The sequence below is a fragment of the Aptenodytes patagonicus genome, chromosome 5, assembly GCF_965638725.1.
Source record: "Aptenodytes patagonicus chromosome 5, bAptPat1.pri.cur, whole genome shotgun sequence".
In the NCBI taxonomy this organism is placed as follows: domain Eukaryota; kingdom Metazoa; phylum Chordata; class Aves; order Sphenisciformes; family Spheniscidae; genus Aptenodytes; species Aptenodytes patagonicus.
The window spans coordinates 69,719,282-69,744,598 of NC_134953.1; the positions used below are offsets into that span (position 1 = coordinate 69,719,282).

The window sequence follows — 25,317 nt, forward strand, 5'->3', positions numbered from 1 at the left end:
GTATTCATATTTCTCTGCTTTAAGTCTTTATTGATACGATCACATAGTTTTCGGTCATTATTTTGCATGGGATGACTGTCGAATAGACACACCTGTTTACAAGGCCATCCTGTTTACTTTTTTAAAATGCTCGCATAACATCAGCTTGCTTGTTCTCTGGAGCTTCTCCAGGCTTCCTTGTCTTACTGAATGTCAGCATTAATCATCTGGATTTTTAAAAACAGATTTTTTAATTTTTTTTTTTAATTTTGAGATGCAGGATAACCGGACTGCTGAGTTTTTAACATTTGCCTTATGCAACTGTTGTTTAACATCTTCCTGAGTTACTGTTGGTGGAAAGCGTTTCACCCTCATGACAGGAATGCTTCATTTGGCTTTCTCCCAAATGCAGGAGTGAGATATTTATTGCCTTTCCTTCCTGCCCAGCTATCTGCAGTCCCACCGTTCCCAGCCCGTATCCCGCATCCAGCCGTGCTGGGTGGTGCCTGCAGCCTGTCCTGCTGCTGCCCTGGGCCGGCTCGCCTCTGGAAGCCGTGAAGCTCGGCATGGTGCCACCACTTCCCTGTATCTCTCTGCATCCACTGATCAGCACAACTAACCTCTGCTGCATGTTTGTTCTCTTGTCCCATCCCCAAGCAGAGATGTGCACACAGGTGTATACTTTTGTTTAAAAAAGAAAAACATAACACTTGTGTTTGGTTTTTTAACCTACAGATCTTTTAAGTGGGTGTCATTAAGCCTTTACAGTGGAGGTGAAGTACGTAAGGTGTGAGGGGAGACGTGACCAAAAAGATCAGGGGGACAGCTGAGGGAGGGGAACCTCTGCAGTTCTCCACTCTCCGTACCACAGCTAAGGCAGGAAGGCAGGGTCTCGGCGTGGGCTGGGGGGCTGGTTTCCATCCTCCTGCTAGGATGGGACCTTTCTGACAGAGACGTCTGGGACCAAAGGAGGAGTCTTCTGGTGGTTGGGTTGAGGGACCCCGAGCACTTTTTTATGCTAAGAAGCAACATAGTGGGGTGTGTTCCGCCAAAAGGTGGTAAGCCAAGTTTTGCATCTGCATCGCTCCCAAAGCAGCTTCACCTGCAGCTCACAGAGGAGAGACAAACACACGGAAACAGCAGCAAAACATGCCTCCGGCCACTGAAAAGCTCGGAAACTGCTTGAAAGTCAAAGGCACAAACGGAGGAGAAATGGCCGAGTGGTGTAAACAGAAACCCCAGGTTGGCTCTCCACTTTCCCTGGGCTCCCCCCGTGAGCTTGGTGGCCTCAGGAGAGCCAGAGCATGTCTACGTGACAGCTGGTGCCTACAAATGAATATACAGGCGCTTCCGAAAAATCCCGTGGAGCTCCTCCTTCCAACCAAGTGCAATAAATCTTCATCTATCTTAGAAATAAAATGTTACCACTTTGTACCTCACATAGATGCTGTGGTAGTAAAAGTACATGCTTGACAGACAGGATGTTTGGATGTATTTGTAATATATGCCACAAAAATAGTTCAGGCTGATGTGACTCTACAGTTTATTTATCGTCCTTATGATACTGCAGCTCTCTGGCTGGATCCATGAACACTGCCTTGGTGGAAACCTGCACTTAGAAAGTAATGAAAACCTTCTGCAATTTGCTCAGGGGTAATCCTGTACATGAGGAAGCACATAAGAGTAATGCAAAGTGTGCTGGCCGGCTCCTCTGAAGGAGAAGCTTTTGTCTTCTTTATTTTTTTTTTGGTCTGTGTTTTTTAAAGAAAGGAAATTACTGCATGTATTTTTCTGACTGAGATGCATATTTTCCAAAGTCAGGGGATCAAGAGCTGTGGTTCCTGCAGCCACTATCTTGTCACTGCTGCTCAGATTCTGTCACTGATTCACCCGCTTGCCATAAGGCTTCTCCCTTTGCTACCGTCGTGTCCAAGCAGTTTCTGCACCGAATTAGCAGTGGTGCTAAGGTCCCGCTTGGCATGGCAGCTCCTTTCCTCTGAGTAAAGACTGTGCCCCAGGGTACTTTTGCATTATTTTTTTCATTGAGTGTTTGCTGGCCATGCTTTGGGCCAAAGGCGCATCATTGCTGTCTGTGGGTGTTATTTTGAAGCTGCAGCGTTTCCCAGGATCTTCCTCTTCTGAACCCAGACCTCCCCCTTCTGTGCCCATTGCTAGGTGGCCTTGGTGGGACGTGTCTGTCTCCCACTGTCACGTGCCAGTCCTGGGCTCTGCCTGCCCTGGCACGCAGCACGGAGGTATGCTGCTGCTGCGGGAACTGGGCTTTGAAGCATGCGGTGGATGCTTATGTTGAGTTTATTTTTGGTACTGATGCAGTACTGAAGTCAGGGTCCTGCTGTGTGGGATGGGAGAGATGGCTCTTGTCTCCTGGTCTGCTGCAGCAGCGTGGCAGGACTTCAAAGCACTGCCTAAAGAGCTAATGGCAGTAGCTAATACAGGATCGGTTCGTATCCCCCCTGAGAAATGCGTTCTGCGTAAGTGGGGCTGAGGAGCCATAATTTTGGCCGTCTCAGTTTTGTATATTTAGGTTCCCGTGGGCATCGCAGCGATAGAAACAGCCACAGTCATCATCATCATCATCGTAGTGCAGCCTGTTTTGCTCCAGTCAGCGGAATAATGCAACAGGTCATGACTCGATTGCATGGGGCTCTGGGGGAGCACACATCATGTGCAGCCCCATGCCGCAGAGCTCGGGGCTGGGCAGGGAGCTGGGCAGCATGGGTCTGCAGGCAGGAGGAGCCGGGCAGCAGGACCTGCAGCCCTGGGCTGCCGAAGCCCCACAGCAGCTGCCGAGCCAGGAATGACTCACACGAAGCCTCTGTGGGTGTGCCCACCGTTGCTCTTAACCGTTTGTATTCACTCACACAGGGAATAAAAAAAATAGCAATTAATAGGAATGCTCCGACCCACATTTTGAGCACGCAGCTCCCTCTCCTTCGCTTCTTGGTGTCCTGTGCTCCCTGCTGTGTCTTGCTGGAGCTCAAGTGTAAGATGCTTGTCCTCATACACAGTGCAAGCATGAGAGCATCCAAGGAGGCTTGTGATGTTCACCATCAACAACACTTTGTGGAGAGGTGAGTAGTTGCAGAAAAGAGGACATTACGTTCTCTGCCCACTATCTCGGAGCAGTTTACTGCAGATCTCTCTTTCCCTCCTGGTTACATCTGTCCCTTCAAGGGAAGACAGTTGCTTCTGGCTATCTGGGAGAAACACTGCAGCCCCTCACCATGGGAGCTGCCCCACTGCTGCTCTCCCCTGCCCCCATGCCCCTTGGACCTGCCAGGTAGGCGCAGGAGCCCATGGCAGGACCTGCCACGGCTTCTCTTATCCCTCAATTTCCTTTTCCTCCCCACCCACTGTGGGTCTCAGGGCATGCACTGTGCTGCTGACTGTACCGATGGAGAACCTCAGAAGCAGAGAAGATGCCAGGCAGGACGGCAGCCACTGGGGAGCAGGCAGCGTCCCCCACCAGCCTACAGCCTTGATGGGCAGGCAAAGCCCAGCCCCGGCTGGAGCTAAAACACAGCCTCATTTCACAGCAAAACAATCCCTCTTTGTGCGGCCTGTTCTCCCAGAACAATCCTCCGCTCTGACAATGTCCTTTCTGTGCCTTAGTCCCTGCAGAGCGACCAGCAGCGTGCTCAGCCTGATGCCTGACAGCTTGCACCAGCACCTGCCCACAGCCCTGCTGCCTCACGGCTGAGGTGCAGCACCTGGGACACCCGGCCTGGGCAGCCTCTGCTCGGGACTCTGTGGCCACATCAGGTCAAGGAAAGTCTTCCCAAGAAAGTCTCCAGCAAAGCCTGGAGCACTTGGGAGGGGTTTACCTTCTGGCTTTGTTTGCTCCATGGAGCTGCATGGCGCTGCTGAACCACAAGTTAGGAGGGCAGCCCTGGGACGCAGTTGTGGAGCATGGCACGTGGGTGTCAAGTCACCAAATCTGACTGTAATCCCAACTGCCTGCCAGGGGTGGAGAAGTCACCCGGCTTTGCCAAGCTGCTCTCTCAGGCTCCAGGCAGTCTGGGACAGGTTGCCGGAGCTGATCAACTCCTGTGAGCTCTAAATCACGGAGATAAAATGAAATGGCTTCAGACGGAAAGGGAAATTCTGGGGATGAGCAGGACCAGGGCTTTCCCATCACCTGCATTCTCTCTCTTCAGGAGCACGTACCCATGAGACAGCCTTGAAAGCTTCCTGAGAAGGGGCAGTTTTCAGGTCCCTGCCAGAGACAGAGCTCACAGAGCTGCCATGGTCTTCTGCCATGGCACGCTGCATGTGGACAGTCACAAACGCTTGCACTGGTGACCAAGGACTCCTGTTGTGCTGCATGTCTTGAAACCCCCAAACCTCCTGACCCTTTCCAGCCTCCCACCAGTCTGTTCTGGGCCTTCAGCTGGCCCTGCTGTGCCTGCTGCCATGCAGAGGCACTGAAGAACAGGCTTCTCCAGGCTTTTAGTCTTGCTCCGGCCATGGCTCTGCTGCCTGTTCCCCACCCAGGATTTGTGTGGATTTGGAACAAGCATCGTTATTCCATAAGTTATCCTACAGGCCACAGGAACAAATGGTGATGCTTTAGCAGGTCCAGAGTGGGCTGAGACTTCTGGCATGCCTGTGGAGGACCCCAGGGTGTCACGCATTGCTGGAGTGATGTTGCCAGCCCGTGGAGGTGGGTGGCAGGGCTCACGCTAGAGAGGCTGCTGGCTTTTATGCAGCTGATAAAGAATTCTCGTCTCAGCAGGAAACCGCAGTCATGCGTGCTGCCCACCCCAGCTGGCAGGCAAAGTCCAGCAATTAAACACACCAGGGTGAAAGTCTGCCATCAAAGCACCTGTGCTCCGGCGCACCACCACAGTGCCTGCAAGCTTCCGGATGATGCTTCTACCTTCCCTTTTATCTCACGGTATACCTTTTCCTAGGTGATGTTTTAAAGTAACACTACAGCATCATGTTACAGCAGGGATTTCAGCGGGGTCATTTCATGCCTGCTGGCTACAGAAATGTTGTGAGTTGTTTCCTGGTAGCTTGAGGGGCTTCTAGGGACTTCAGATTCCAGGACTGAAGGTGTTTCTTCTGACTGAAGGGGAAGAGGGCAACACTGACAGCGATGGGGTAATTGGCCTTTACCGCCAGGATGATGTAATCAGCATAAATAACAGACAAAAGTTTGCAGAAGATGAGTCACTTAATGTTGATATCAGCCGTGGAAGGAGGCAGCACATCAGCCTGAGCTTAGCAAAGCATGCGCGCTTGGACATGGCCTATCTGCCCACCTCCATTTGCTGAAATCACAAACTGATGTTATGGCATTTAATGGTCCTTCAGGCTCTGAGTAGTGTCATCTGTCTCCACTTTTAGTGGCCATGAAAGCCTTGTTTTATTCTCTCAGTATAGACAGAGGTGGGGTAGGAGCATTTCTTGGATGTTTTGCAGTTGCCAGCATAATCAACTTGTCATTTTTTGTCATGGAGTCACAGAGAAGGTGTGCAGCAATGATGTGTGGTTGATAGTGCTTTAGGGTCCAACCTCGGGAGAAAGGGAGAAGGGTTAAACAACGTTAGCGTGCCAATTTACATTCAGTGGTTTTTTTGCCAGCAAAATCGCTGGCTTTTCAGGATCAAAAAGAAAAGGATGGGAGGATCTGGAAATCGTCTTTTCACTCCCCAAGTGTAATAGGGTAGGTGAATTTGCTAACTATGTATGTCAAATATATTACTGAAAAATTACAGGGACAAGTGCATGTGTTTTATTTCACAAAATTCATTTGGTCTTTTTATTATCTTTTAGATTTTTCAAGTTGAATAATGTCAGTGTGTTTGCCACATAAAAAGCTCACGATTCAATTTTTCAGTATTTAAAAAAAAAATTCGTAGTTATAAATTCAGTGAATAAGAGAATATAAACTTACTATATAAATCAGACATGATCAAAAAGATATTTTAGTTCCCCAGAAAGCCAGGATTTTGAGCATTTCTCTCTCTGTCATAAAAACTGAGAAACTTAGCACCTGGAGGGGCTGAAACCCCCCTTTTCCCCACCCAGCTGCATGGTGATCCTAAGCCATTCTTCAAGACTGGTACCAGAAAAGCTGCAACACTGAGAAGCTGCACCAGCATCTCTCACCACATGCAGAAGAAATTATCGTTACTAATCCCTAAGGTCATAACCTCTCATTGAACTTCATTCCTTTTTCATTGCTTAGTTCCTCCAGACCTTCCTATCTGATAGTCCGATAATCCTCTGCACTGATGATGGCTTCCATCTTTGTGACTTCACCAAGTTACATTAGTGCACACCTGCTTTTTGCACCAAGACAGAGCAACAAGGAGAAAGAAAGGCGCACCTGGCTCTGCAAGAAGCAAGGAGAAAGTAGAAGACAAGGAGGACTGGTGGAGGGAACAACGGAAAGGAGGAGTGCAGAGACTCACACCCACCTCCATCTGATCAGATCTCCATGTTGAGAAGGATCAGCAAGACCCTCACTAAAGCTACAGTGGAAATGGTGTGTTGTTCTCCAGGATAAGCAATGGAGGAAGGAGCTTAAGTTCTCCCAAACTGGAGCCTGGTGCAGCGCAGGCTGCTGCAACCAAGAGCACAACAGCCAGGTTGTTTCCTGAATTGCAGGTGAAGAGTTAATGACCCGTAGGGCTTTGCCCGCTGCAGAAGTGGTTGGTGCAGGAAGGACACCCTTGTGCAGGCGTGTGACACGATCATCTCTGGTTCAGCAGTCCAGACTGCAGTCAGAGCGACGCGCTTGACTGGCTGCAAACAGCTTCTCTCCCAGATTTCAGGTCACACAGGCAGGACTCAAGATGGAAGCAGAAGATCATCCATTTATAAAAATCTCTCTCCAGACACTTTGGGAACATCAGGCTGTACGCAATGGGTCACATCACTCTGCTCTTCTCTTCCTCACCCTCACCTCCCTCATTTTTGAGGGATTTTCCTTGCTACGTGTGCTCATGCTAGCCTGCTTCCAAAGAGGCCGGAAGGCAGAAACCCAGATCCACAACACGCAGCAGATTAGTCAAGTCCTTGCTGGAGGCCTGTCCCCAGGGCGTTAGGAGGGGACTCTGCATCACCCTCCTGGCCAGCCGTAACTGGGCCAGCACTGCGCCGGATCCACTCGCCCGCAGCCAGGGTGTGCCGGCAGACCAGGGTCCTTGCACCAGCTGGTGCTCCTGCCCAGGCTGCTGCAGCTCCGGGGATGTGGTGGGAAGGGGGAACACCGAGGAACTGCAGACACCCGCTGAGCATGAGAAGTAAAAAAAGGCAGACATGCAGACAAAGGTAACCCATCAAAGCAAGTGAGTGTGAAAAGAAAAAACAACTAATAGAGGAGAAATAAAATGGAAAAATATATTTGATGTGTTGGAGAATTAAGGAGAGAAACAGAAGATGCGGTAGCAAGGGAAAACTAAAGAGCAAATACCACACAGGAATAATGTGGAGACAGCAGATGCAACAGGGAAGTAGAGTCCAGGACCGAGACAGAGGAGAAAGAAATTGCGTTCAGAGCAGAAGAAAAGAGGGTGACCTGGAAATTTATTCCAATAGCAGGAAGAGGCTGGGCTGTGCAATTTGGGGCTCATTGTTAGAGCCTGACAAGCCTGCCAGCAAGGGTGGATCCAGAGGAGAGAAGGAATGCTTGGAGAAAGCTATGAGATGTGGGATACAAGGTGGAAAAGTATCTAGTAGGGACTGTGAAGGAATCCACTGGTGAGCTCTCATTTCATGACAAACCACAAGCAAGACTTCCACTGAATCGGGCCACAAATCAACTAAAAATAGAGTAATGGTGCAAAATAAAAGGAGGACAAAAAAGAAAAAGAAGTGAAGAATAGCAAACAAGACTGATGCCTATACTTAACAAGGGAGAAAGAGTGATCCAGACAGCTGCAGGCCTGCCGGTCTGATGTTAATAGTATTCAATTAAAGAGTAACGCAGCACATGGACAGGAAATGGAAAGTGGGATAAAATATAGTCTATTATGTCTGACTAACCTGATAGTTTAAAAAACCTTTCTATAAAGTTATAGGCCTTGTGTGGACTCCAGGGAAGCAGCTGAGAACCGTGGGACCAATTGGGAACCTTGGTAGATGTTGGGGCAGAAACAAGCACAGGAATTTCATGTGGAAAGGAGTGGTTAAGGTCAAAATGAAAGCAGAGCCTGGTGAAAGGGAGTGTATCAGGACACGCAGAAGGTTACTACTGAGGTACTTTGTGGATGTTCTTATAAACTGATTTCCTTAAGGACTGCCACAAATATTAGGTGTCATCTGATGAAATCAGAATGTTGTGGTGCATTGGCACTGTAGGGGAAAGTAAAGGAATGCTCTACCACCAAAAAAAGGCATGAAAGTCACCAGGAGTGCAGTTCTTTGCTTCATTTGGGGGACTTTGTGAGCTGCAAGCACCTGAAGAAGAGGAGTTACAGGAGTAACTGGCCACAGAGTGACTCTGAGCTGTCACTGCAAAGCGGGACTGAGAAGGGCGAATGCAGCCCTGGCTGTATCCAGACGGGGAATTCTCACCAGGTGAGCACAAAGTCTGTTCCTGGTCACCCGTCTTCAGGAGAGGGAACTTGAACAGCAGCATGGCCAGAAGAGTTTCCATGGCATTAGGTGCAGGGACAGGCTGGCTACTAAGAAAATGCTGGAGAAACTTGTTTAGTCTTCCATGCAATGGCTGAGAGGGAGATGATTGCTGTCTACAAATACATTGGAGCATAAATACCAAGGCAAGGACCTATGTGAGATAAAAGACAACATTGGCAGAGGAACAAATGGATATTAACTGGCCGTGCATCATATTAAGCTGGAAATGAGATGATTCCTAACAATTAGAATAGTGAATTCTGAAACCGCCTTCAGATCAGACGAGCGTGAGTCAAAGCCCAGCCACTTTTTAAGATGAAGCTTGGCAAGTCTGTGAAGAAAATACAGGATAAAGTGATGCTGGAAACAGCATGCAGTCAGACAATGTCTCTGGGGTGTCCTTCTGTCCTGTGTTCCCAAATGCTTGCAGTAGCTGTTGTGGTGTCACTGGGAAAAAAATGAGCATATATGCCACTTGTTTATTGATCTGTAGTTGGTTCTTTCCTAAAAGTGTAAGACTGGAAGAGTCCACCTAAACCATCCAAGTTGAGGGCCTCCCGTTGACACCGAGCTCTTGTGAAGGTGCGTGTACCACCACCTGTGAGTGACCAGGATGCTGTGCCTTGGCTGCAGATGATGACCCAGGCTTTGCCTAGCCTCTCTGCCCACCGTGCTACTGCTTCGCCTGCTGGGGTGGACCGCGGCCACCCTGCGGGAATCCGCAGGAGGACTGGGACTCCCATTTGAAATAGACGTCGAGATGGCATTGGACCGCGACAGGACCGGCCCCACCTCACAAGCACCAGAGAAAGTAGAGGTCGGTGTGAGAACGACGGCAGGGCCCTCTTTCCCCCATTTCCCTCATGCCCTCACCACCACCATCGAGCCAACCCTCCACACCCCACCCAGACCCTGGCCAAACCCGCAGCCTTCTCCCAGCCATTTTCCATTTTTTCCCTCCTGCTGCTGCCCCTGCAACCCCCCCGGCCTCCCCAGACAGCTGCCTGGCCCCTAAAAATCAGCTAAACCCACCCAAAAACCCAGCGCCGCCCCCCCATCAAAGCGTCAGGGCGCTGCGCAGCCCCGGCCCATGATGCCCTGCCGGCGTGGGCGTGGCTACGGAATGGGCGGGCCGCGGCCCCAGCGCCGATTGGCCTCGGGGGGCGAGCTCCGCCCTGAAGGGCGGAACTCGCCCCCCGAGGCCAATCGGCAGCGGCGACGGGGGTAGGGCAGCCCTATTTAAAGGCGGGGGCCGCGGTGGTGGCGGGCAGAGTGGGGCGCGGCCGGCGGTGAGTGGGTGCGGCTGCGGGGGTGCTCCCTACACGTGGAGGGGGAGAGGACACGATACGACATCTTGCTGGGGCGGTGGGTGCTGGGTCCAGCCCTGCCTGGTGGGGCTGGGCTGCGGGTGCCTGGTCTTTCCCAGGGGTCCTTTCGGATTTTTTTGGGGGGGGGTGGGGGAGGCTTGGGAGGAGGTGTCTGTGCTTGGTGGTGGGATGGGGTTTGCTGTTGGTGTGTGCTGGAAGGGCTTTTGGGGCTGTTTGTCGAAGGTTGTTGCAGAGTAGTGGAGTGCTGAGGCCTCAGCAGGGTTTAGCTGGTTTGGGATTGAAGCTTTGCCTGCCAGGGATGGTGGGACCTACCCCGGTGAGGCCATGTGCTGGTTTAGCACCTGCTAAACAGCCTGCAGGGGTGGAAGAGGCTGGAGGAGGCTCGTGTGTGTCTGTGTCCCTGTCACCTGGGATGCTCCATGGCATGGGAGGAGGTGGGTGGTGTCCCCCTCACCAAAGCGGTGGAGGGATGAGTCTGAGGAGGCTGTGGCCTGATGGGTGGGATGGGTGTTGCGGCATGCCCTTGGCAAGTGGCAAGGCTGGGTGCGGCTGCCACCAGGCAGGAAGGCTCTAGCAGAGGCTGTCACCCCCCCCCCCCCCCCCCCCAGAGGGGGGGATAACTATAATAGCAGTGTGGATCCTTGTGACAGGCCAGTGGTGTGCAAACCTGCCAGTGTCAAAAGAAGGAAGATAAGTAGAGTCAAAGTTGGGTTGTTGAAGTGGTTTTTAAGAGCAGCTGGGTCCTGATGGTGCGAGGAGCTGCAGTGGTCCCCAGAGCCCCCAGCACAGCCTGGTGCTGCTCCCCCAGAGCACCCTCTGGGGTGCCCAGGGAAAGGTGTAATTCCCTTCCTGCAGCCGGGCAGCCCTCCTTTGGGGCAGTCGTATGCCAGAGCCATCCCCTCTGTACTGTCTCGGTGTGGTGCTTGGGATGCTTTCCTAGCCTGCCAGGAGGAAGGACTCTCTCCTTGCTGGTTGTGTGCAGGGTACAAAAACCCTGGCCTTCGGCCCGGCAGGTCTTTGCCCGGCAGCCGTGCTGGGGACAGGGTCCCGGCTGTGCCGGGACTGCCCCCCTGCTGCTGGCAGAGATGGGCCCTGAGCCAGGGGTTTGTTTCCTCTCTGGGTCAAGATCTGGTGGGCTGCACAACTTCAGGGAAGGGGATCGGTATCGCTGTGTTGGCACTTCTGGTGGGGCTGGGGGCAGCTGCTGTGGCTTGTCTCGGCCTGCCCCTCCAGCAGGCAGTAGGGCAGGCCGCGGCCGGGGCTCGCTGGAAGGTGGCTTAACCCCCCCCCAGTGACCTCGGCGGCGGTGCGGGGCCTCCCTGGGGCCAGCGGCCGCCGGGGTGTCACGCAGCGGTCCTTCCCCGCAGCCCCAGCCGGGCGGCAGTCCCGGGCCCGGCCGTACGGGCCTCGTTGGTGGCAGTGCCGGCGCTCGGCCGGGCCGCGGCATCGCGCTTCCGGGGCCCGGAGCGGCGGTAGGCCCCGGCGGCGCCCCACCCCGAGGCTGTGCAGGGAGCCGCCCGTGCTTCCCGCTGCCGGGCGGGGGGGGGGCGGCGGAGGGAGTCCCTGCGGGGCTCAGGGCTCCCTCCAGCCAGCAGCGGGATGTGGGGCTGGGGGGCCTGTGCTGGAGCTGCCTTGCTGGGGGTGGGAGTAAGGCCCGTGTGCGGCACTGCCCAGGGACCCAGAATGCGCTCGGCCCCTGACACCCTCCGTCCTTGTGCGGCCGCTGGGCTCGGCCCTGGCTGAAAGCTGTGGGGATGTTGAACAGCTGAGGAGGGCTGTGGTCTGCTGGGGCTTCACTGCAGGAGGGTGAGAACAGTGTCTGGCGGCAGCGCTGGCTGCTCGGCGGCCGGAGGGCTTTCTCCTACACAGCTCTCAGCATCAATGTACCATTGAGATGGCTCTTCCCTCCTCCTCCTCCCGGCTGGGTGGCAGTACCAGGCCTCCCCTGCTGCTGTGACACAATGTTAGCTTTGAGTGCCGGCTCATGTAGGTGCTTGGCCTCCCTCTGGCCCTTGCTCTGGAACTCTGGTGGGAGGAGTAGGAGGTCCCTCTCATCCTTCTGGTGGCAGCAGTAGCCTGGCTGCAAGCTCACCTCAGACTGGTGCGCGGTCATGTACAGGGGCCTGCACTTGCTGGGCAACTGCAGGTTTAATAACCATGGCCAAATGCTCATCTGACCTTCTACAGGCAGTACTGGACTTGGTCTGTAGGTCTGTTATGTGGGCCTGTTCCTTTCTTTTAATGAAAGAGGCAGTTAGGAAAGCTGCTTCTTTTTGATCTCTGCAACAGGCTAAATGAGACAGTGTAAATATACAGGCATTGTGACAGGATGGGAGGCTTTGGGGGTGGCAGTCTGTATGCCTCAGTGCCTGGCTGCTGCTTGCAGGGAGACTGTCAGGTGCTTTCCCCATGACTGACCACCTTGGTTCTGGAGTCCTAAGGGCAGGAAGAAGTGAGGTGAATACACCTTCTTATGCTCGGTGGGCAGCGTGGGATAACACTGGTTGCTTTCCCCGCTAGTGCATTCCCTCAGAGCATCTCTTCCCCTCTCGGAGGCCAGGATTGCCTGTGCAGCAGTGCATCCATCCTGCTGTGCTGCCCCAAATTGACCACCTTCTCTTTTGCCAGAATGCAGCCAGGGCAGATTCCTAGCTGGATGGAGCTGACCTTCCCACCAGACCTGCCGGGCAGCTTCTCAATGATGGTTTAGTCAAACTGTTGGCTGAGCCCTTGGGGCTTGACTGAGGCTGCTGTGTCTTATCTCTTTCCTAGGAAGCCCCTCTAGCTCATGGGCTTCTGACAGCCTGTTCCTTTGAGAAGTAGCATGATGCCAGCTGTTGCAGCATCTTGCTGCATCTCACTGTGGGGATTAAGCCATGCCACCCACCCAGCCTGGGCCTCTGCAGTTCTACCCTGCATTGTATTCTCACCTCTGTTTCCTGAAAGTGTGTTAGATAGGGGGGGATTATATGGTCCTTCAGGGCAGAAATGTAATATGAGAGAAAGTACCGTTAAAACTGAGGCTAGGAGAGTAAAAACTCACTCTGACCTAGAGGTCTTTCACCATGTTTTGGAGGTGAAAATAAGTGAGTTTATTCAAGGTGCATAGTGTCTCCTTTCTCTCCTGGTGGAGAAAAGCTTTGCATCCCCAGGAAGCTCAGAAGCAGGTGCATGCTTAGCTTGGCACTGTCCTTGAAGGTTGCGGGTGAACGCTTTCCCCTTTTCTGCTGGGCTTACAGCACAGTCAACACTTAGGCTGAGATCTTTCCTTTAGGAAGAAGCTTAGAGGAGATATTGGGAGTGGTGCTTGTGATGACCCAAGAGATCTGTGTTTCTGTACTTTCGTGTTGGATTTGTGCTAGCATGTGCCCTACTGGCTGTCAGATGGTGGGAATACTTGGGCTGGAAAGTCTGGTTCTTGCCAGTCAAACAGGTGAGGCAGCCTGGGCTCCTGCAGGGAGGAGCCGGTCCCCAGGAGCCAGGGCTCTTTCCTGCAGGAGTTGTGGGGCTGCTGTTGCTCAGAGATGACAGGCTACAGCTGCCACAGCCAGCTCCCCACCAGCAGGCCTGTGTCTGAATGCTATCTGAGACTTTAGTGACTTGGGGCTGGTGGAGGTGGTAAGCGGGTCTGATGGTTCTTGATTTCTCTTAGCGTCTCACAGGGTATTTAATTTCTGGTTGATTCTTCCCTGTGGGATGGATCAGGGTGGTAAGCTGTCACTGTGGCAGCAAGTTCTCCAGCCTTGCTGCAAGGAGTGCTCTTACCCTGTGGATCAGATCAGCTAGCTTGCTCTCATGGTTTGTTAATAGACTTGCTCTGTATACAAACAGAGTTATACCTCATGTTGCTTCTACTTAACCCTAAGAGGCTTTCCCTGTCTGTACAGGACCAGCAGTAGGAGCAATAGCCCTGGCTTTGAGTGGTCCATCTACACCTGTGTGGAGATGATCAGGCCTAATGCTTTTTTGTGTGTGTGTTGGGCTGTGAACCCTGTCAAAGGTGGTATCTATTAAGCCTTAGGCCTGTTGGGATCTGTGGTGCTTCTACTCTGCTGCTGGAGTCTCTGGGGTGTCTAGTATTGCCAATGAACATTCCTTTCCTTGTTAGAAGGTGGTTGTGTGACAGCACTGCCTTCTTGGTGCAGAGGGTAGGGGGCTCCAAAGCAGATGTCATAGTGAGTTCCAGGCAGTGACCCCTTGTCTTGATGAGAAGTGGCTCTGGGTTCACACTTGGGCCTCTTGACTGGTCCAGACAGAGCTGTTGGAGGGATTTGAGGAGTCTTTTCTTTCTGCATCTTGCTTTGTAGACTTCTAATGTCTGTCTTGTCTTGGTGTGCCTGTCCAATTAATGCACAGGCCTGGATGGGACAGAGCACAGTAGTCATTACTGTGTAATGATTAGACACGGCTGTGGGAAACAGAGGTGAAGCCTTGTAGTGAGGCACTTGCGTAATGATTAAAACCACAGAGATGAATGCTCTATCTGTCCCACCTCCAGATAGGGGTGCTCTGTGTTTTTCTGCTAGAGGGCTTTGGAAGGCTTGACCTGTATCTAGAAGCAGGTGTCAGGAGCCAGCCCTGCTTGGTCTAACCTTGCCTGTCTTCCTCTGTTGCCTGCCTAGTTCTGTCCTTCCTGAGTGCTCTTCTGTGCACCCTGGGGGGGCTGCTGGGTGCCATCCCTTCAGAAAGGGAGCCCAGCAACCTCCACCTCTTTCCCCCCTCACCTGGTGTTGCATGAGGGAGTGGACACAGCTCAGTGTGGCTAGCTTGGAAAGGAAATACCTTATTTTCCACTTCTGGAGGTATCTCGCCCTCTGTTTCTTTTCTTCCTTCGCTTCTTTACTGCTTTGTTCCTTGCTATGTCAGACTTTCTGCCTAATGTTGCCTTTTCTCTGCTTTTTCCCTGACTGCTCTCATCTGTACTGATACCAGTGCCCTGAATAGCAGCTGCCAGTGTTGAATGTGATAAGGAGTAAGCCTACTCTAACAGTTTGCCTGATCAGCTTGGGGAGGTGCTGTCCCTGAAAAAAACAGTGTGTGCTGTGCATATAGACCTTTTACTGCAACATATGCTCTTGTGGGACCTTGAAGTCTGATGACCTGCCTTGTTTTTTTTGTGCAAGGTTACCAGTATCCTGTTGCAATGGGCTTGCTCCTTCCCCTGAAAGCTTGCGGGGGTGCCACACTGACTGCCCAGGCTCTGCAGAGCTTGCCTGCTAATCTGGGAGTCTCCTCTTGCTCTCCCTGCTTCCAGTGAACATGGGAAGGGGAGAGCTTAATCTCTGTTTATAGGATGCTATCCAAAGGCCTCAGGGTTTCACAGCCACTGTGTGAGATAGTGGTAGGGTATTAGCACACACTTGGTGAAGCTGGGGAAACTCCTCAACTTCAGACAGGTCACTTCCTGCCACTTGGAGCCAGTGTGCCAGGAGCAGCACTCAGCCAGCGTGACTCCTGCACCAGCTGCAATGGCAGCTCTTGCAAGAGCTGTTACATATCAAGGGTCTGAGAGTTTGCATCCATTCTCTGTGAACACAGTCCTCCTATACTGACTACAAAGTATGCTGATGCAGAGCGCATGGTACCAGGCTGTTGGCTGTGTCCTTTGATACTCAGCATGAAGTAACTGAGGCACAGGAAGTGACAGACAGATGTGACTCAAGTAGGAAACGTTACCTGGTGGTATTAGCGTGAAGTTCCCTTGTAGACTTTGCAGTTATGTCGTGAGCTGAGAGTTCTGGGACTAGTTGTCCTCAAATTCTAATCGGAGAGTCTGTCCCGAGTCCTCGGAGCCAAGATGCCAGGCCAGGAGAGCTCTACTTTCCTGCTCTGCCCTAATCTGCTGTATGGCTTTCCGCACTTGAAACATAGCGGCTCGTGCTCTGCTGCTAGACTGGTCTTGTGTGCCCTGTAAGCTGGTGCACAGGCATCTCTTTGGGCTGTGATTTTTTTCTCTTGAGGGAAAAACATAACTTTAGTAGCATGTGGACAACAGTGCCTTAACTGAGTCTTCAGTGAGATGGCTGAAATTGTTACCAGTAATGCAGGTGTACTTGAATACAGCTGTCCTGTTGAGTGCTCTCTGCTGCATGTGCTTGAGCTGGTGTCCTGAGATGCTGCGTGTGAAGCGAGTGTGCGCTGGCTGGTTACAGGCCCCTCTCCCTTTCACCTGGGCACAGAGTGGCAGAAGGAGGAGATCCAAATCCAGTTTTCTCTGCTTCATGGTAAACTTCAGTCTTAGAGCGATCCCACTGCAGAGTTCATAAAGAACAGGGTGCTGCTGCTCAGGGCTGGCCAGGCTCCTTCTTCCCCTTGCCTTGCTCTGACTGCCTTGCTGCTAGTGTGTTGTTCAGGGCAGATGTGGTTTTGTGCTCCTTGTCTTGCTGCATTCACTTGTGTGTAAGCTCAGGAAAGCTTCTCCTGGAGCTGTGGCTGACAGTTCTTGGTGATGGTTTGAGGTGCCAGCCTCAGTGTGCTGCCTGGTCTGGGGCCACCAGACCCTGTGTTGGTCAGTCTCACTCTTCCACAGCAACAACTGCTGCTGGCAGATGCTTCTGAACCACAGGTCTCCATAGCTTTGCTGGGAAACATTCTTCCTGGGTGCACAGAGCTGTGTGCAGGCCTTGCTGGACCCTGCAATGACTTTCTGGAGCTCCAGGAAGCTGGGCAGGTGCTGTGGTGAGGAGCTGGGAGAGGAAGATGCCTCTTCCCGAGAGGCTGTGGAGCTCAGAGCTGCATCAGGCAGCAAGCCTCACTGCCGGCTTGTAGGTCAGGGATGAGGGTTGGTTTGATCTCTGGCCAGCTGGTTATCTCCTGACCTTTGAGGGTTGCTACCCCTTTGGGAGCTCCACAGGGGCCAGGCCTGCTTTAGCCAGTTCAGCAAGGGCCCTGTGCCAGCTCTCCCTGGGGTGGCAGCTCTGCAGCCACCTACCAGACTGTTTTGGTGCTGCCTGTAATTAAAGTAGTGGGGAGATTAGGGTGGCTTGCTTTCTCGCTTATTACAGGACTGATTTCTGACTCGAATGCTGATGGGGTAGGAGCGTTGGGGTTGGACGGCTGGGGCTGAGTCTGTTGCTTGCAGATGGCTGCTGTGTGGGGAGAGAGGCACCCTGTGAGGCTGTTAACAAAACTAACCGGGTTGAGCTCTGGTCTCTGTCAGTGTCGTGGTTCACAGTGCTGTGGTCTGACTGCTCTTGGGCTGCTGGGGCTGGTTATAAAGGGCCTTGCTGTTCTTGCTGAAGTTGCACTAATTAGCTGTATAGCTTGTTGGAAATATGCAGTCTACACATTGCTTGGCGTAAGCAAGTATCTAATCCTTGATGTTGGCTACTGGGGCAGAATGTGGCCTGGTACTCTGGCTTGCAAATAGTGAGAACTTTCTTGCTGAGATGGGGAAGTGATAACCTGTTGGTGAGAGGTGGAAGGAGATGTGTTGCAAGGTCTCTAGGTATTGTGCAGGGTGTGTTTGGGCCCCAAGGGTTCCTGGTACTTTGGGATGATTGGACCTGTTTGCTTGACTTCTCTTCAGCTGTTCAAGGCTCAGCTTTGGGTTCCCCATCTCCTTCCAGTTCCTTGCCCAAGAGGATCAGGATCTGGGAGGAGTAAATGTCTCCCCTGTGCAGAGTGGACAGGTACCAGCTACTGAGCTGTAAATGCTTGCAATGTGTGGTGTAGCATGGAGGGCAGTAAGAGCAGATACCTGGCTGGGTGGTGAACCTCTGTCAAAGTGCAGAGGGACATTAAGTGCTGGTGGTGTGCACAGAGGAAATGGTAGGAGTAAGTTCAGCTTCCCAGACACTTGCTGCTCTGTGCTAGAAAACCCCTGCCTGCAGCAGAAAGGCTGGCATGGAGCCATCATGGCTCAGGCAGGCCAGTGCACTTTGCATCCTCCTGCTTAGTGAAGGTAATGCTTGGGCCTGCTCTACAACTCCCCCTTTGCAGCTCAACTGCCAACCCCCCAAGGCCAGTGGCTGCGCCTTGGGAGACAGAGGAGGGTGAGACATATCTGCATCTGCTCACTGAGCAAGGCACACTTCAGCTTCTGTCTAATGCAGGACAGTGTAGCGTGCCAGTGTGGATACCAGGTCTTGCAAAGACCTGAAGACCTCAGGCATTCCCTGGAGATGTGGTTGCTCTGTTAGCTGAATGCAGCAGGATGTTTTTCTGCTTAGGGAAGCTGTGGAAAACACACAGGTCCTTTTCATAAGGGCCTGTAGCATAATCCTGCTAGTTCTGTCCTGGTGCTTGCCCAGAGCCCATGTTCAGGACAAGCCCAATGCCTCCCCTCTCCCTGTGGCACATATGGCTGTAGGAGTGCTGGAGGAGCCTCACGAGACACAGCAGTAAGAGGGACTTGTTGCTGTTCACACTGGTGGGGACTTCTGTGCTAGTGCTGGGTTGAAGTGGGCTTCTCCCACTGCTTGGGGGGATAGTTGTCTGGGTTCAGGGCTGCTGCCAGGATGACCCTTGTCTGCTGTGTGCTCTGTGCAGCCTTCAGCAGGTCTGTCAGGGCAAAACTGCAGTGTGTCTTCTTACCGAAGTCCCCAGTGTCCTGGGATCCTGAATTGTTTTGAGCTGGGGTCCCAGTTGGCCAGTGGTGCTGGAGCCTCGCTGGCATCAGGATCAGCAAAGTAATCTGTAGTGCCTGAGCTCAAGTGTTTCCCTGCAGTGTGAGATGTAGCTCTAAGCTCGTGGGCAACTGATGCTATCTTCTCATCCTAGCCTGCCCAAAATAGGCAAGTGCTCCACAGGAGTCTTGTCTCTGCCCTGGACCTGTAGTAAGGCTGACTCATTCAGCTTGATAAGATAAGCACAGAGCTTGAGTAGTCAGGTACCTGTGCTGGGAACTAACTCTTGAGGGCTCCTCAATCTAGCAAATAAGGTGTAGCTGGATGTAGTGGTTGAAAGCTGAAACTAGACAGACAAGTTTGGAGCTTGCTTTTAGCCTTTAAAGCAACATAGAGCTTAGCAGCTTTCAGGACTTGTACTTACTGCGTTTCCCACAGCTGGAGCCTTGAGTAGCTCTCAAGGATGCTGTAGTTCCTGCTATGCTTTTCTGGCCTCTGCTGGACGTGGAGAGTGGATAATCTTGGCAGTGCCCAGGACCTTAAATATTACTTGTATCACGGTGATACTATAAGTGAGTATTACTTGCTATTAAACCCCTTGAAACCTTGGGTTGGGAAGGTGAGGATCTGTTCTGCTGCTGGTGCCCCTGAGGTGTGGAGATCAGTCCTGAGTGGGCTTTGCCTTATTGCTGCAGCTGCCTCCAGGGTGGCATAAAGAACCACCTTCTGTGCTTTCTGAAGCACAGCAAAACTTCTTGGGCTCTGTCCCAGGGGTGTGTGGCTGTGCAGGCTGCTCTGGAGCCTTGCTTGGAGGAATGGGTACTTTGGGGGCTGGGGCTGAAGGGGGAGTCCTGTTTCACCCCACTGCTGTTGCAGGGAGGTTGGGTGGCACTCCCCAGTTTGGAGGAGCACACAGGGTATGACTGGGCAGGCACAGAGCCAGTACTGTTGCTGCAGTAAAGTGATTTCCAGAGAATGGTGAGCCAGAATGGTGTGTGCCAGGCCCCTGTGAAGATTGCTGCCAGTGAAGCCTGTTATGTAGGTGCTTGGTAGCACTGCACAGGTAGTGTCTGCTGCTGTCCTGCCTGGGTCCCAGCTAGAGCAAAGAGCACTTTGAGCTCTTCCTGTTGCAGCGAAGCTGAAGGAGCAATGCTGGTGCTGGCTGGTGAGAGCTTGAGGCGGCAGTGGCTGCTGGATACTCTGAGCTGGGACCTTACTGGGAAGAAGGTTACTTTGGCTTCAGCCTCGTGGCTGCTGGTCTGGGAGAGGCTGCATGCTTCCTGGTGGCAGCAGCAATAAGCCTCCTGGGGAGACTGGGCTGGGGACCTGTTTCCCCAGGCCTGTGTGTAGGCAATGATTCCTGTGCACCTTCCTGGAGGAAGGGGTAGGTGGAGTGTCTGTTTGGTAGCAGCTGTGGGGAATGCCTCCCTTGCAGGTGAGTGAGTCAGGTCAGGCTGGGCCTGTGCTCTGCCTCCCTTCCTGCTGCTCTGGCCTCCTGTAGGCTGGGGAGAGGTTGGGAAGCACAGGGAGCTGGGTGAGGGTGTTTCAAATTTGCCTGCAGCAGCAAGAGCCTGGGCCCTTCCTGCTCTTCTGGAGAGTGTCCATCTGGGTTGCTGTCTGGTGTGTGCTCATAGTGAGGCTGAGTGAGTGTGGGGAGTGCCAGTCCTTCTCCCTGCAGCCCTATATCCTTCTCCTGTGGCTTTCTCCCCTAACTGGGGATACTGTCCTCTGTTTGGAAGGGTAGTGGAAATGTCATTGCCAAGTAGGATGCACCTAGCCTCTGAGGTGCTGGGTTATGGGGTAGTAGCTCTTGTCAGGAGGGTTTTATGCAAGGATGTGAAACCAGGAACTCGGAGATCAGAAACTGGTGTGTTTCTGATGGCTTTCCTTCCTCATGCAGTGGGTCTGCCAGTGATGCTGTGTTGCTTCTCTGATGGGGATCAGTGGGCAGGAGCCCAAAGCTGATCATAAAGGCACTGCTCTGTGGAGAGTGTGGGCCAGCTCTGCATCTCCCTTGGAGACCTTTCACCAGGGTCAGGCAGACCAGTGTGCTGGGTGGGTATGGGTGGCAAGGTTGGTGGCAATATCATGGTTGTTGTGGGTGATAATGTTGGAGCCTGTACAGCAGGAGCAAGACTAAGGGGCTGGAGAAATGGCACTGAGGTTGGAAGCTTTCCTAGCTGGCTTGAAATGTTAGGATCCTGCCTTGGAAGGACTGCTGGTGGTGGATGGTGGGGTTCCCAGCAGAGCTGGGGAGACAGGGCCAGGCTCAGTGAGGAGAAGTGGGGAGTGTATGGCTCAACTGGAATTGTGGATGCTGGTATGTGGTCAGTTGAGAGCAATGCTGGCCAGATACATGACTGTACTTCTGAAGCTGTGCTTGAAATTTGCTGATCTGCAGGGCTGTGCTCTGCAGGTGGCTCTCCTGGGAAAACAGCTGCATGATCTGCCCTTCCTCTCCACAGAGATACTGCCACCACCATGGAGGGGATTGTGACCATGTATCAGGACTTCATGAAGAAAGCAGGTGAGTGTTTGGCTCTGCCCAGCTGCAGGGCAGGTGGCACTACATGCCTTACTTACTTACTACTGTGCCCCCCACAGACACAGGGGGGTGGTCTGTCATCCCTGAAGCAGTCTGAGTCTGGCTATATCCTGCCTCTGCCCTGATGTAGGTACAGCTCTGGGTTTTTTGGGCTGCCTGTTGTGAGGTTGTCTTGCCTCAGTGCCTGTGCAGGCCCTTTTGGGGCACTTGTGCCCTTCTGGGCAGAGGGTCTCTGGGCTGCCCTGCAGCATGGCTTCAGGTTGTACCTTACTGAGTTTGGCTGGCTTCACCAACCTCTGCTCCCAGACTGCCCCCCCCACACACACACATTCCTGTCCTAGGAGAACAGGATTGCCATGTCCTTGCCTCCACTCTGGCAGCAGCATTGCTGGCAGTAGACTGGGGTGAGGATGCTAACTGCCCTGCACCGTGGCTCTCTCTGCAGACCCCCGCATTGCCGATTATCCACTGATGCAGTCCCCGTTCCTTGTGATGGGCATCCTTCTGGCATATGTCTACTTTGTACTATCCTTGGGTCCCCGGCTAATGGCCAACAGGAAGCCTTTAAACCTGAAGAAGTTCATGGTGCTATACAACTTCTTTCTGGTGGGACTCTCACTTTACATAGTCTATGAGGTGAGTTGTCAGCAGTAGGCTTTGTGTGGCATATATAAAGCAGTCCATGCAGGCTGTGTGGGTGATGGAGAGCCCTTTTGCAGGCTGTTCCCTGCCCTTCTGCGCAGGGCTTGGTACATGCAGGGGGTGATGTGTTGGGCCTCACCCTGATGATGCTTTTGTTGCAGTTCCTGATGTCAGGGTGGCTTACTGGGTACACCTGGCGATGTGACCCTGTGGACTTCTCACAGGACCCCAAGGCCCTCAGGGTGAGTTTTCATCCCTCTCCCAATAAGTGGGGATGGCCTTTAGCGCTTGTGTTTAGACAGCGAGATCACAGCTACCTGCCTCTTCTGAGGCAGAAGACTTGCAGTCCCTGGCTCTTGGTTTTACCCCAGGGTTACTGTATGGAGACCCTTGGTCACTGGGCATGTTCAGGCTGAGGTGGGTCTCTAATGGTAACCTGTTCTGTTACAGATGGTCAGTGTTGCTTGGCTCTTTGTCTTCTCCAAGTTCATTGAACTGACAGACACGGTAAGTTGCTGAGGAGGCCTTGTCACTGCTTGCTGGGCAGGGAGTTGGGGCCCAGTGTACTTGGGGTAGGTGCTTTCTTCAGCCCTTCCAGTCTGACCTGGCAGAGCTTCTGTCTGGCATCACTGCCAAGGAGGCCACTCTTGGCACGTTATAGCTCTGGAAGCTGTGGGGTGACCTAATGTGCGGTGGCAGTGAGCTTAGAGTGGGGGGGGGGAGCATCACTGAGATCAGACACTGTGAATTAGTGGCCCAGCCTGCTCTAGCTGCTCTTAGGGTTGCAGGTCCTTGATGCTGTTGAGCTCTCATTGCAGGTGATCTTTGTCCTGCGGAAGAAGAATGAACAGGTCACATTCCTGCACCTCTTCCACCACTCTGTTCTGCCTTGGAGCTGGTGGTGGGGAGCAAAGTTTGGTCCAGGTAAAATGGAAACTGTCTGGGTGCCCAGCTTGGGGAAAGGGTGGGATTTGCCCCAGCGTGCTGAGAAGGGTTTTTTGGCCCTGCTGGGCTCCTAGGAGCTCCTTGTAGTGCTAATTGCTGTGGAGGATTGACTTATGCTGATGAAAATCTGTCTTAACAGGGGGAATGGGCTCATTCCATGCCATGATCAATTCCATGGTGCATGTTGTCATGTACTTCTACTACGGGCTCTCAGCAGCGGGACCTGCCTTTCAGAAGTACCTGTGGTGGAAGAAGCACATCACAGCCATCCAGCTGGTGAGTCTGTGCTGTGGAGCAGAGCATGTGCCCTCAGATCTCTGATGTGAGGGGCAGGCCAGCCCTAGCACCTATGAAAGGTGCAGCCAGCAGCTGTAGCTGTCTCTTCTGCAGCCTCTCACTCTGGGTTTCTAGCAGCTCTGGCCCACTGTGAACCTCTGATAGCCCTACTGGCCTGGTTAGGGCATGGGTGCTGCTCAGCCTGCTGCCCCTGGGCTGCAGCCATGTCGGGAGGGCGAGAGGCACATGCTGCCTTGATACTTGTGCCTGCCTCTTCCAGCTGTTGCTGTCTGTGCCTCACTATAAGGCCCTCTACTTCAGAGTGGGAAAGGAGCCTATTGCTTTCATTTAGAAAGAAGATCTCTAGTGGGATTCTCTGACCCTTCTCCCATGGATAACTTGTCCCTGCTCTGCCTTGCTCCCAGGCACAATTTGTGATTGTCTCCGTCCACATCTCCCAGTATTACTTCATGCCCAGCTGCCAGTACCAGTTCCCCATCTTCATCCACCTCATCTGGATTTATGGGACCATCTTCTTCATCCTCTTCTCCAACTTTTGGTACCAGTCCTACACCAAGGGCAAACGGTTGCCCAGGGTGGCTCAGCAAGCAGCCCAGCACAACGGTAGCAGCATCCATGAGAATGGCACTGTTGCCAACGGCAAGGTCAAAGCCAACTAGAGGGCAAGGCCCTCCCAGAGCCAATGAGAGCCCCGGGGCAGAGGCAGCTGGGACCTGTTCCCCTGCTCCTGGGTGCCACTAGCCAAGTCAAGTGCCTACAGACTGTTGTACCCCCGTGCCCAGCCCTGCTGTCCTCTGTCTGCATGCCCAGCCCCTCTGCTCTGAGCAGCCATGGGCAACTTCTCCTGCTCCTGGGAGGGCTTGTGCTGTTTCTCAGTGTTGCTGAGCAGAGAGGCAGCTGCCTGCATCACAGCTGTGGGGCTGCAGTCCCATTCCAGTGTTTCCAAAGGAACTTCCCCCAAGTGCCTACATCTGGCCCTTCTGCCTGAGGGCCATTTCCTTCTGAGTAGGACCAAAAGAAGAGGCTGGTCCCTGCCCTGGTGCCCTCTCCTCTTCCCTGTCTCATCAGAGCCTGTGTAGATGAGCAGACTTGCCCCTGGTTGCTTGCTGCTGCCAGCTCAAGTGTGAGTGCTCCTGCTCTACCATGCCTTGTGTCACCTTGTTCCATGCCACAGTGCTGCATGTCCCTTCTGGTTCCTGTGTGCCCAGGTGGGGGGGTCCTGCCCTGGCATATCTGTGCTTAGGTGTGGCTGTGGAGAATGTAGGGGCAGTGCATATGGGACTTGAGGGCCCAGACCTGCCCAGTACAGTACACATGCCCTGTGCCTAGTACATAGCAGGGGTTGTGACAGCCTGAAATGCCTCCCCCACACAATAAGCCTGGGTTGCCTTGCCTTTAGGTGCCTGGGCTGGGTGCTTAGTGTGTGCTTTAGCCACACTTACCTGATCCTGTATGGCAGCTGGTGGCTTGTTCCAGAGTGGGGGAGGCCAAGCTCAGCCTTGCCTTGGACCACTTCCATTCCTGCAAACTCAAGACTTGAGCAATAATTGCCTCTAGAATCAGCTCCCAGGCTCTCCTGCTTGGGATCAGGCCTGCTCTGGCCCAGTGTGAGCACAGTGGAGGATGGTTGTAGCATGCCCTGCTGTGGTGTAATAGTGAGCACCTCTTGCCTCTGTGGATCCAACTGGGCCTGGGTGAAGGTGTACTCTGCCCTACAGCAGGGCAGTGCAGCAGCTCTCCTGGGCCTGGTGCCCGTCATCTGCTCTGGCTGTAACCAAAACCATGCTGGTGGCCTTGAGGATGAGGTGAAGGAGCCAGGCCCTGTCAGATTGGGCTGCTCTTCTATCACAAATAAACAAACAGAAGGAGAAATGGCTCTGCCCTCTTGTTTTTCCTGGCTTGCAGTGCTCAGAAGCTGTTCCAGGTGCATGGTCCTGCCCAGTGTGGTTGGAGGCAGGGCTGGGAGAAGCAGCTGGTGTAGCAGGTTTGTGTTGGGGGGGAGAGGGAGATAGCAGTGTGCTGATGAAGCAGATGGCAGATTGTTTCCAAAGTGCTCTGGTAGAGCAGTGCTCAGGGCAGGAAATGTGTCAAGGCTCCTGTTGTGAAAGTGGCTCCACCCTGTGAAAGAATGGCTGGGGTGGAGCATGGGTGCAGGCTGGGACCTGGGCCAGCTGCCCAGGAGGAGCTGCTGCTTTTCAGAAATCCTGGGCAGCTGAGTTGTGGCAGAGCAAGGAATGGAGACCTTGGAAACCCAGGTGATGGGGAAAGAGCAGACTCTTTTCTGCATCTACTGAAGCTAAAGCTGCTGCCATCTGTGAATGCCCCTGCAGTGTGGATCTGTGCAGAACACAGATGAGGCTGGTCAGAGGGAGGTTTATGTTGTTGCTGCTGTGCTCTTGCT

General features: G+C 53.2%; 1 protein-coding gene across 4 annotated transcripts; it reads left to right on the forward strand.

Annotated features, from left to right (window-relative positions):
- The first annotated feature begins 9,863 nt into the window (after positions 1-9,863).
- Positions 9,864-24,788, forward strand: ELOVL1 (ELOVL fatty acid elongase 1). 4 transcript variants are annotated; one of them, XM_076340409.1, is made up of 8 exons: positions 9,864-9,881; positions 20,953-21,014; positions 21,478-21,668; positions 21,836-21,916; positions 22,125-22,181; positions 22,493-22,598; positions 22,759-22,895; positions 23,321-24,788. In XM_076340409.1, exons 2-8 carry the CDS (start codon positions 20,969-20,971, stop codon positions 23,573-23,575), a joined length of 873 nt encoding a protein of 290 aa, XP_076196524.1. In that variant the 5' UTR covers positions 9,864-9,881; positions 20,953-20,968; the 3' UTR covers positions 23,576-24,788. The 4 variants fall into 4 exon arrangements, with proteins under 4 accessions (XP_076196524.1, XP_076196526.1, XP_076196523.1 ...); XM_076340411.1 differs by lacking the exon at positions 9,864-9,881 and adding an exon at positions 9,892-9,957; XM_076340408.1 differs by lacking the exon at positions 9,864-9,881 and adding an exon at positions 9,940-9,957 and having other exon boundaries at positions 20,904-21,014.
- Positions 24,789-25,317: the final 529 nt, after the last annotated feature.